The sequence below is a fragment of the Diceros bicornis genome, chromosome 17 (genome assembly GCF_020826845.1).
Source record: "Diceros bicornis minor isolate mBicDic1 chromosome 17, mDicBic1.mat.cur, whole genome shotgun sequence".
NCBI lineage: Eukaryota > Metazoa > Chordata > Mammalia > Perissodactyla > Rhinocerotidae > Diceros > Diceros bicornis.
In genome coordinates, this window is record NC_080756.1 from 51,621,921 (window position 1) to 51,634,734 (window position 12,814).

General features: G+C 31.6%; 1 protein-coding gene across 2 annotated transcripts; it reads left to right on the forward strand.

The window, feature by feature from the left end:
* The first annotated feature begins 615 nt into the window (after window positions 1-615).
* Window positions 616-11,689, forward strand: LOC131416339 (NKG2-A/NKG2-B type II integral membrane protein-like). Of its 2 annotated transcripts, XM_058558807.1 has the most exons (6): window positions 616-839; window positions 1,243-1,341; window positions 1,843-1,896; window positions 2,442-2,593; window positions 11,195-11,298; window positions 11,533-11,689. In XM_058558807.1, exons 1-6 carry the CDS (start codon window positions 653-655, stop codon window positions 11,651-11,653), a joined length of 717 nt encoding a protein of 238 aa, XP_058414790.1. In that variant the 5' UTR covers window positions 616-652; the 3' UTR covers window positions 11,654-11,689. The 2 variants fall into 2 exon arrangements, with proteins under 2 accessions (XP_058414790.1, XP_058414789.1); XM_058558806.1 differs by lacking the exon at window positions 1,843-1,896.
* The last annotated feature ends 1,125 nt before the right edge of the window (window positions 11,690-12,814 follow it).

Below are 12,814 nucleotides of genomic sequence, written 5' to 3' on the forward strand. Positions count from 1 at the left end.
TTTAGTCTGTCATATAAGACTTTTCAACATAAAAATATTTCTTTAAATCTTTAATGATTTTTCAGATCTCCACAATCATTCAAAGTAAATGATCATTTGATAACACTTCATCCCCTTTAATAAGTAAATGTAAGTTTCTAAATCAAACTAATTTAGCGTAGGAAATTACTATAAATGCTAACACTACTATTCCCCCAACTTGAGAACACTCATTTTCAACCATGAATGGATTTTAAAATTGTCATAAAACTTGGTGCAGCATTTTTTTCCAATATGGCATTTTAATTTGAACCCAGTTATTCTAATAGTGTTAAAATGTTTCTGTGGAATCTGACTAAAATTATAAAGACATTATTCTTTATGAACTCCTTTATTCCTCACTAATTTATCGTTTTACATTTCTCTAACCAATAATCTTGTGTCAAACATAGGAAATCATTTCAAAAACTACTTATTCCATCATGAAACATGTTTAAAGCTGTAAGAAAATTAGAACCACACTTTTACATTGTTCAACTGCAAAATCAGTACTATTACTCACCTCAACTCCACCCATTCGACTGTACTAGGCATCTTGTTGTTGTATAAACCATCTATTAAACACTCTACAGTTTTCATAGAGCACAGTCCTTGACATCACTCAGCTGCAGAGATGAATAATCAAAGCATAACCTATGCAGAGCTGAATCTGGTTAAGGACTCAAAGAAACAGCAAATGAAACCTAAGGGCACTAAAAGCTCCATTTCAGTAATTGAGGAGGAAATGACCTATGCTGAATTAAACCTTCCAAATGCCTCTCAGGATCTTCAAGGGAATGACAGGCACCACCACAGCAAAGGTAAAACATTTAATAGACACACAAACAGTATCACTGTTCTAGGAAGTGCAGCTGAGGCACAGAGGTGCGGGGAAAGAGTAAGGAATAATCTCACCTATTTTTCATTTGTGAAGATCAGAGCTTGAAGTTGGAATATGGTATTCTAACATGAAATCTGAGGACTAATTTTATTCAGGCATTATTAAAATTTGTAGACTTGGACCGACAACTCAGAGAGCATTATATTTACTTAAAATGCAATAGTATATTCTCAGAGAAAGGTTACAATGATAGATGTGGGTTTGGGTGCCCTAGTTTATGTATATGATTCCACTGTGAATGTGGGTTCTCTTATGTGTAAACTGTCTAAACAATTGTCTCCATCTCCCTTTCTCAGCGTTTCCATTTCTCTGTTTCCCTGCAGATTTACCGTCATCTACATGGAAGCTCGTTGCTGGGATTCTGGGAATAATCTGCCTTGTTCTGCTGTCCACTGTGGTAACAATGACAGTTGTTATTCCCTGTAAGTAAATTTTTGAAAGATTATAAGGGAACTTTTAATTTTAATGAATATCAGTGCCTCTATACATTTCTAATATTATGGAATAGAACTCTCATTTTAATGTATGCATTTAGACTAATTGTGAAGTGCTTATTCTGAATTTAAAAAAAGTATAAATAACAGAATGATTGTAGATAATATTTTATATATATATACACATATATCCTGATTTCATAACTCAAAGACTTGCTTTAGGAGACTGACAGACCTTGTTGAGGAATACAAATTAATTTTTGAGATTGGTTAAACCAAATACTGTAAGACATTGTGATGTTTGGTTCTTTAGGCTTTGAAATATTTTTCCCCCAAAATTCACTACTTTATTATATTTTTGGTAAAATCATATTTTTCCAGATTATTCTAATTCTAAACAATATGCAAAATTTCAAAGTAAGAAACTAAAATTATTTTTATTTATTTAGATCAATATTATTTTGTATAAAAATTACTTGATTTTTCTAGCTGCTGTAATCCTGGAGTGGAACAATTCATCCCTGGTAACAAGGAAACAGAAAGGTATATAATGATTTTCAAAGTTCCGATATTAGTATACTTTTTACATTGTCTATATCTTAGGCTAGTTAAAAATGATAATAGACTTTTTGGAGGACAATGAATTACAAAATTGGGTAATACATATTCACATATAATAATTATCACACAGTCTTCCTTTTTGTGCAGCAATATGAAGGAAATTCATTTAAAATCACCATACCCATTGTTGCTAATTGGCCCAAATTTTCTACTGATGTGAGATAAATAATTTTTCTATTCTAAAAAAAGTGGTTTTGTTCGTTGAGTTTCAAGACAATATAGAGTGAATATTTTTGTTTGTGTGTTTCTTTATATGAGCATATAAATTAGGGGTTGAGAGGCTGACTCTTCTCTGTACGTGTGTGTGTGTATGTGTGTGTGTGTGTTTTGCTTTATATGTAGCAGCTTGTGAGGACGCATAGATATGTTATGTACACATATGTTTCTACCTATGCAAATATGTAGGTTAATTTTCACTTTTTAAAATTCAAATTGTTTTTGGATAACAATTCATAATCTTTCTTCAGCATATCATTGTGGTCGTTGTCCAAAGGAGTGGTTAACATATTCCAACAACTGCTATTACATTAGTACTGAGAGAAAAACATGGAATGAGAGTTTGATGGCCTGTGCTTCTAAGAACTCTAACCTGCTTTACATAGATAATGAAGAAGAACTGGTAAGATTTTAAATGTTTCCAACATTTTATTAAAAGCTATTTCAGTCAATATTTGTGAAAATCATCCATATTTTTGTACATATTTGTAGTCTTTATTTTAAAGTCTCTTACTGTTCCACTGTTTGATTTTATAATATTTTATTTATATTTTTATATCACTAATGCACATTTGATAATTTCCAGTTCTTGTTTTTCAGAGAAAACCATCTTTCTATAAATGCTTTTTCTTTTCTAAAATAAACTTGCCTGTTTAATTTTACCATACATCAAGGAAACTGAACATAACACGTTTGTGCAGGTTGATTGCAAGTGAAAAAACAGATGCAATTACAAATCATGTCATGAAATAGAAGTTTCAGACCCACAGCAGCCCACCCCTGAGTGTACTCTCATCGCTTCTCCTGCCTCCTCACTTAACCACTATTCTGATTTTTCATATTTAATATTATAAATTATCTTTGCTTATTTTTAAACTTTATATAAATGGAACTTTCAGTGTACATTTTTAATGTGTCTTTTACTCTATATGATATTATCATATTATTACATTTATCTGTAGTTTGTTAAGTTTCGCTTCTGTATTATATGATTATGAAATTTTGGTAAAATCATAATATATATAAATATATCCTATTTAATAATTTATTTCTATACAATATAAATATTGTATTTATAACAATATAATAATAATTTATAAATGTAATTATAATTGTATTTCTGTATAATTATAGTATACTGTCTTCTGTGCATCAGAATGAAATTGCAAGGTCATAAATATAAGTGTATGTCAAATTTACTATATTATCATAACCTCTTTTTAGTTTATTGTGTAAATACACATTTTAATGAATAGTACCTTGAACCAATACTTAGTGCTATCAGGAAGTTTTAATAATTCTGATTGTTGTATAACAGTATCATTATTACATTAGTAGACGTTTTCCTGATTACTATTAGATTGAACACATTTTTCTGAGCTCTTCATCATTAGAATATTCTTTTTTGTGAGAATGAGAAACGACTGTTTGTGTCTCTTGCCCATTTCTCCTATGTGGTGTCTGTCTTTCTCCTTCCTAGAAGTTGTTGCTCCTTTTTGGATATGAGACCATTTAGGATTTTATAAGCTGCAAATTGGTGTTTTGACTCTGACTTACATTTTTACTCTCATATTGGAGTCATCTAAGGACCAGAAGTTATTCATATTATCAGAGTCCAATTTATCATTTTGAGTGTGAATGATTATTTTGGACCTATTTCAGAAATTAGTCAAAAGTCATGAAGATAATCTACATTACTTTCTAAGTTATATCTTTTTATTTTTAAACTTTTACATTTAGGTCTATAATCCACCGAGAATGTATTTTTTGTGATGCTGGGAGGTGGAAGTGAAGTTTATACTTTTCTACATCATTATCTAAATCATGAAGCATTATTTAGAGCAAAGGTGATCTTTTCTCCATAAATAACTTTATATATATATACGTAAATATATGTGTATATATAAAGTTATATATACACATATATATGCTCTAATCTGCTTTATATAGATAATTTATCTTCTTGAAGTTTTCTAGTTTAAACTTAGGTTTGTGAGCAATTTTGAGCTTATTTTTCTATATAGTGTGAGGTATGGATAAAATAATAACTATTATTATATTAGTATTATTTTGCATATGATAGCCAATTCTTTCCACAACATTTCTTGACAAGACTATACTTTCTCCACTTAATCAGTCTGCATCTTTGCTGAAATCTGTATTCCATATATGTGTGGGTATAGTTTTGCACTTTTTAATCTGTTTCATTGACCTAGTTATCAATTTTCATGCCAAATCTATAATTTAAGCACTCTTTTTTTTTTTTTACAGTAAGTTTATATTAGTTACATTAGTTCTTTTTCAAAGTTGTCTTTTCTGTTCTAGGACTTTGTATGGATGTTTCCTAATTATTTCTATCTTTTTGAAGATTGTTTTGCTTTATTTTTTTTTTACAAGCATGAATCTTAATTTTATCAATGCCTTCTGCATCAGAGTGATCACTTCATTTTATCTTGTTTACTTGGTTAATGTGATGGATTAATATTTTGGAGTTTGAAATGTAAATCCAACACAGAATTGCTTCACTAAATCTACTTCTGTCATATTCCATTGTTTTTATAATCACTGAAATCTTTATATCTATTTATGATTGCCATTGACATGTAATTTCCCTTTTTTATGATATTCTCATCAAAAATACACATAACATATTTTATTAGCCTCATTCATCTTGTGGCAAGTGTTTTCTCTTTCTTCTACACTACAAGAGATTTTATAAGATTGGCATTATATTTTTTTTGTATATATTGCTTACATCAATATCAAAATTATCTGCAACTGAGTGTGGAAAGTTTTTTGAATTACTGATAAAATTCTAATAGAAGTTGTAAGACAATTCTAGTATTTGTATTTCTTTTTGTTCTAGTTTTCACAAGTCTTATTTGTTAGAATGTCTTCCACTTTATGCCTATTTTAAAATATATTTTCATATTTTCATAATATTATGATAATTTTATTGAGGTCTAATATACACATAGATGGATGCACATACTCTACTCAACAGCTTACAGAATTTTCATCAAGGGTAACCATCACCAGAATGAGAAATTGAAATTTACCTGCACTACGAAATGACCCTCTCGTATTCTTTTCTGCATTAAAAAATACTTTATAGAAATGGAATCATACAGTATGTATTCTTTATTATGGCTTTTTCAGGTAAAGCTCAACTTGTGAGATTCATCCATATTGTTGTAGGAAGTTGTAAATGGTCAATACCTCCTTGCTGTTCCATTATCTGATTATACTACAACGTATTTATCTATTCTATTGCTGAGGCTCATGGATATTTGGGTAGTGCTCCATTTGGGGCTGCCACGAGTTATTCTGGTATACAGATTTCAGCATAAACTTTCAACTAAATATATGTTTATCATTTCTTCCTTCTATAACTTTGAGTCTTGTTTTTATAGTTTCTTGAGAGGGAAGCTGCTCAGATCATTCATTGTAGAACATTCTTCCTTTTGAAAATATGACAAAGATATGAATTTGCTCTAAGCACTACTTTGGTACACCCTAAAATTTTTTACAATTTCTCATTTATTATAAGGCGTTTTCTAATTTTGCTTTGGCTTTCATCTTTGAAATATAAGTTTTCCAAAAGTGTATTACTTTACAAATGTGTCGGAATTTCCCATAATTCTTTCTTTTGTGAATTTCCAATTTATTGCTTTGTCTTCAGAGAATATACTTTGAATTATTTCAACCTTTTAAAATTGTTGATACCTATTTATGAACTAGAATACTTCCTATAAATGCCAGTTATATCAAGGTGGTTCATAGTGTTTTTACAGTCTTCCATAGTCTTACTGATTTTCTGACTAGCTGTTCTATCAAATACCAAGGGAAGAGGCTTTAAATCCCCAACAACAATTATTGATATTTTATTTCTCCTTTTAGTTCTGATAGTTCACTTCATGTACTTCAGGGTTCTGTTGCTAGGTGAATATATGTTTAAATTGTTTTATATTCCTCTTGTACTAACAGCTTTAACATTTTAAAATGTTTCTTTTTTTTCTGTTAATATTTATTTTGACAGCTATTTTGTCTGATATTACAACACCCACTTCTGCTCACTATGGTTGGTATTTATAGGGTGTATCTTTTTCCATCTTTTTACTTTCACCTATCTTCCTTCTAAATCTAAAGTGTGTGTAGAGAGCATATAGATTGGTCTTACTTTTTTATTCAGTACGACAATTTCTATTTTTGATTGGAGTGTTTATTCATTCACATTTAATGTAATAATTGATATAGTCGGATTTAGGTTTCTCGTTTGCTATTTGTTCTATGTCTATGTCTTTTGATCTTTTCTTCCACTTCTCCTGACATCTTTTGTGTTAAACACACGTTATCTTAGTCTTCCATTTTAATTCCTCTGTTGATGGTTTGGCTGTATTTTTTAAACTGTTTTTTGTAGTTGTAAATATTACAAATCTTTCTTTAACTGATTACTATCTACTTGAATTTAATTCTTACTAAATTCCAGTAAAATATAGAAACACCATCATAGCTCCACTTCCTCTCCCCCTCCTTTGTGGTCTGAATATCACTTCTACAATTACTTGTACTGAAGACAGCTAGCACTGGTTTGTGAACACCAATTAAGCACATCCTTTCCAGCACTGCATTCATGATTTCACATTTGTGACTTGAAATGAGCTATTCTAGGTGTCCTTGCATCAGAGAAATCAACAAATGCTAAAAAATACAGTTTTCTTTCCTCCCCCAAGGTGCCGACTTAGCAATACAGGGTTTCACCCATATATGAGATCGCCTTAACCATAGAGTGTTATAATTATTGCTTTAAATAATCTTATTTTTTTAAAAATTAAGAGAAGAACACATATACACAGAGACTCTTATTTACCCGTATATTTGCCATTTCTTTGTTCTTCATTCCTTCTTGTCGATGTGAGTTACCATCTAGTGTCATTTATTTTTAGCTGAAGAATATTTTGGAAGGCAGTTCTGTTAATAAATTCTCTCAGTGTTTTTGTGTGGTGTAAGATCTTATTGTTCCTTCTTTTTTTGAAGGACTGTTTTGCTGAATTTAGAATTCTTGATTCAAGGAGTTTTTGTTTTTTTTTATTCAGTACTTTTAGTTCTTTGGACACGTAATTCCCTGCCTTTTATTCTTCAATTTTGATGAGAACTCACCTAATAATCATGTTATTATTTTCTTATATATAATTAGCAGCTTTCCCACTACTGATTTCAAAAACACATAACATAAAATTTACCACATTACCCACTTTTTTTAAAAATAGACTTTATTTCCTGAGAGCATTCTTAGGTTTACAAAACAAAATTGGGACAGGTACAGAGATTTCATAAATACCCCCAGGGACAACACATACATAGTCTCTCCCATTATCAATATCTCCCATCAGAGTGGTACATTTGTTACAGGTGATGAACCTGCAATGACACATCTTTATCATCCAAGACCATAGTTTGCATTAAGGTTTACTTTTGATCTTGTACATTTTATGAATTTGGACAAATGTATAATGACATGTATCTGCCATTATAGAATTATACAGAATAATTTTACTGTCCTAAAAATCTTCCAAGGTCTCTCTATTAATCCTTTCCTCCTTGCTAAATTTTGGCAACCACTGACTTTTTACTGTCTCCATGGTTTTGCCTTTCCAGAAAGTCATACAAGAATCATACAATATCTTACATCTTATTCATTACTTTTTAACTATATCATGCATCTTAACCAATTTGTTTTAGTTGAGTATCTTTTTTATGTAAGTTTCAACTGTAAAACATTATATTTGACATTGTTTACACTACGAAGTGATCAAATGTACAGTTTAATATTGTTGAATATATTCACATTGTTGTGGAACAGATGTCTAGAACTTTGTCACCATCTAAAACTGCAACTCTATGCCCATTGAACAATAAATCTCCTTGTCCCCCCAACCTCCCAACCCTTAGCAATTGCCATTCTACCTTCTGTTTTTATGAGTAGTACTATTTTAGAAACCTCAAACAACTGGAATTACACACTTTTCTCGGTGACTGGCTTATTTCCCTTAGCATAATGACCTGGAGTTTCATCCATGTTGTAGCATGTGACAGGATTTCCTTCCTTTTGAAGACTGAATAATCTTACATTGTATGTGTATATCACATTTTGTTTATCCATTCATCTATTAATGGACATTTAGGTTGCATTCACCGCTTGGCTATCTTGAACATTGAACATTCTTGACTGCAATTGACACGTGTGTACAAATATCTCTTCAAGATCTTGCTTTCAATTCATTTGGATATATTTCCACATGTAAGATTGCTGATTCATATGGTAATTCTATTTTTAACTTTTTGAGAAAACTGTTTTCTATGATGGCTGACCAATTTACATTCTCACCAACAGTATACAAGGATTCCTTTTCCTCCACATTCTCATCAATGCTTGTTATTTTGTGTTTTTTTTTTTTAATAGTAGCCATCCTAATGGGTATAAGGTGATATCTCATTGTGGTTTTGATTTTCATTTCTGTAATAATTAATGATATTGAGCATCTTGTATGCTTGTTTTCCATTTGCATATCTTCTTTGAAAAAGTATCTATTCAATTCCTTTGTCCGTTTCTTAATTGGATTATTTATTTTTTGTTGTTGAATTGTAGGAGCTCTTTATATATTTTTGATATTAACCCATTTCAGATATGATTTGCAAATATTTTCTCCTATTCTCTACCTTGGCTTTTCATTCTTGTTTGTGTCCCTCGAGGCACATAAGGTTTTAGTTTGGTGTAATCCCATTTGTCTATTTTTGCTTTTGCCAAGAAATCATTGCCAAATACAACGTCATTAGTTTTCTCCCCATGTTTTCTTCTAGGAGTTTCAGGTCTTATGTTTAGATCTTTAATCCATTTTGAGTTAACTTTTGTGTATGGGGTAACGTAAGCTTCCAACTTCATTCTTTTGCATGTGAATAGACAGTTTTCCCAGCACCATTTATGAAAGATACTGTCCTTTCCCCATTGAAGAGTCTTGATACCCTTGTCAAAAATCATTAGACCAAATTTCCATGGGTTCATTTCTGGATATTTGTTAAGTTGTTTCCATAGAGGAATGAGGGGCTGAGGCTTCCTATTCCTCCATTTTGCTAATGTCATCCTCCTCCAATCTGGAACAGATTTCAGAAAAACGTGGATTCTGTGTGAGGTAATGCAGCTTAAGTGCTGCTGGAGGTGAGAGATATCTCACTCATTCCCTGATTTTCACGCTGACTTGATAATTACCTAATACTTCTGCTTGTTCTATCAAAATTATTTTTGTTTTTGTCTTTCAAAGTTCTTCATTCCTTTGGTTCTGACGTTTTCAGATGTGGATTTCAATGTGCTGAGTCTATTAGTATTTGCTGAGCTCCTTGGGTCTATAAATATTTTTAAAATCAAAATTAAAAAGTTGTTCATTCATTGAGTCTTAGAATAGCTTTTCTGTCCCTTTCTGTCTGTCTTCTTCTTCTCAGACTATGTTTCATCTATATTGTTTTTCTTGATACTGATTCAAAGGTCTATGAACTGTGTTAATTTTTCTCTATCATCCTCTGGGATAAATAATTTCTATTACTCCATCTCCAATTTCATCAACTCTTTTTTCTGCATCTCAAATTTTCTGTAGAATCAACTTAGTAAATTTTTCATTTCAGGTAGCGTATTTTTCAACTCAGAATTTCTATTTGTTTCATTCATATAGTTTTTATTTCCCTAGTGATATTTACTACTTGTTTTGTCACTGCCACCATATTTTTATTTAGTTTTCTATATAATTTCCATATATTTATAAAAATTATTTTAAATATTTTGTCTAATAAATCTAACATCTTATCCCAATAAAAGATTTTATTATCTGATTTTTCTCCTTGATTATGACAGACAATATTCAGTTTCTTTGCAAGTTTTCCATTTTTTAAGGAGACATTTTTGATAATATTCTATAGTAAACATAAATTGTATTTTTTCTTAGATTTATTATTTTTTGTAACATGCATAACCTTTTACTGCAGCTCCTTCTTCTCTAATGTGTGCCTGTGATATTTCTGCTCAGGTTTTTTCCAATTCTTATTGTTTATTTCTACTTTTTAGCCAGGCTTCCTAGGGATTGCCCTTGTGATTGGATAGCTTAGTTGCCAAGCAATGATTTTTCAAAAGGCTATATTGAAATATCACGAGTCAGTTTGGCTTCCACGCTCTGTCAATTGATGTGTGTGTGGGTATCTGTGTGTGTGTTTTGGGGAGTGCTCATAACTTTGCAATCAGTTCTCAAGTCTACTTTGGTTTTTACTTTTTACTGGATCATCTTGATCTCTTCTACACATGTACACATTTTTGCATCATGCAAGAATGCGTAGAGCTTATGTCATCTCTTCTATTGTACTCTCAATTTTAGTACCTTCTCATTATATTTATAGTTGGCACTGCGTGTGACACAAAGGAGATCACAACCTTGGACAAGAAAAAGTATGGGTTTCCCTCATTCATTACTCAGCAAATTCAGCACTTTGAGCTGAAAAGTACTGGGCTATTTAGTGACCCATTCCCCTCTGCTAATCAAGTCTGCCTCTGTGGTGACAGCACCACTAATTGTTTTTATTCTTACTGAAACTGTAAAAACTACAATTCTTCTTGCTCAGTGAGCTGGGTTGGAGAAGAGAGCAGGCATGGGAGTAGTCCTAGGCAAGAAGGCTACAAATTTGCTTCACTCTTACTTGAATCTCTAACAGTTTTTCCAATAATAAATACTTCACAAATTATTATTAATCTTTGATCAATTCTCAGAGCCCTGAAATTGTGTCTTTGTCAGTTTATCCTCTGCACTTAGTCATACTAATACATTTTCCTGATATGTCCATTGTTTAACATTATATTATATATTGAAAGACTGTATAAATGAAAAAGAATTAACTTTGTTATTACAAAATTCAAATTAGTATAAAAGCTCTTTTGTGGCGTCTCATCAAATTTTGTTTCTCATAGAATTTTTTGAACTTCTTAAATGTTTTCTCATGGACTAGAGTCTCCCATAGAACCAATAGTGATTTATGGATGTGGCCAAACGGCTCAACTTTCTCGTCTAAACTGTAAGTTTCTTGAGAATTTTTATATTTTATGCCTTGAAGGAAGTAATCTTAGAAAGAAAAAAAGAAATAGATGAACAATATATAAACACATTTATTTAAGTGTTTCTATAGAAAAATATACGGGAAATATTCAGAATTAGGTATATAACCGCTAGTCTAAATATATTGTTTATTCATCAAAATATGAAGTTATATATTACCAATATTAATGATATATTATTCTCTGTATTTCAGGTTCTCAATATCATCAGAAAGGGACAAAAATTGTGCATTTTTTAATTTTCGAAAAAATACACTTTCTCCTGCATCTTGTTTGGAAAAAAAAATATATGTTTGTAAGCACTCGGCATTTTAGCTTACCTAAATGTGATATAATGCTACTCTCACCATCTATAAAGAACATATTTGTAGTTTCTTCAAAAGCCATAAATTATTTTCTTAGAGTTATTTTTTCAAGGTATTATTTTTTGGAGCAGTTTTAGGTTCACAACAGAATAAAGAGAAAGTTACAAATATGTCTATATACCCCCAGTCCCCACACATACATAGCCTGCCTCATTATCAACATGACTCACCAGAATGGACATTTGTTACCTAGGATGAATCCACATTAATGCAGCACAATCACCTAAAGTCCATAGTTTGCCTGAGGCTTCACTCTTGGTGTTGTAGAATTATTTTTAATTCTTTATCTTTATTAATTTTTAAAATATATACCCAGGTACATATTATACATTTCTTAATCTTTTGCTATTTATTAAAATAAATCATATGTAAATTGCAAATAACAATATCTAGAACTGTTATTTCTATCCTCAGTAAGTTGAATAATTCCATTCATATTTTCAAATTAGTTTTTTTTGTCCTATCTTTGAAAGTATTGAAAATGAGGACTTAACAATCTCAGGGGGCAAGGTGTATAAGACAGAGTCGAGTCAGGAGACAGAAACCAGGGGAAGTTTGATACAAAGAATTGTTAACTATTTGTAGAGAATAGCCTACTAAGAGGGGATAAAATAAAATTACAAGTCTACCGTAGGGTTAAAGGAGAGTACCCAAAGAAGGAATCACTATGTAGCCAGGTCTACTCCCTGAGGATGGGTTTTAGAAATCACGGAAGACAGTGTGGGTGCAGACAGCTTCATGGCAGTCGTGTTCACTGGATGGCCCTGGGACAGAGTGGTTCCTCAGTCAGTGGGTGAGGATGGATCTCAGGCTGTGACTGGGAAGCAGGAAGACCTCCCTACCAGAGTGTCAGCAAGCAGAGACTGAAGGGCAAGGAACTATGACTGGGACTGGACACAAAACTTGCTGGAGAGGGACTACCACAGGACTTCCTGCACTCATGCAGCTGGAAACAGCACCACAGCAGCCAAAGGAGAGAAAACCCCATGAACCAGGAAGAAGAGCCCCTTGTCCTGCAGTGTCTCTCCAGTGCCTTTTAAACTGACGAAACATCATGTGAGCCTACAAGGGAGAAAAGTTTATAGGATCTAGCTCCATTATCTCAGAACAG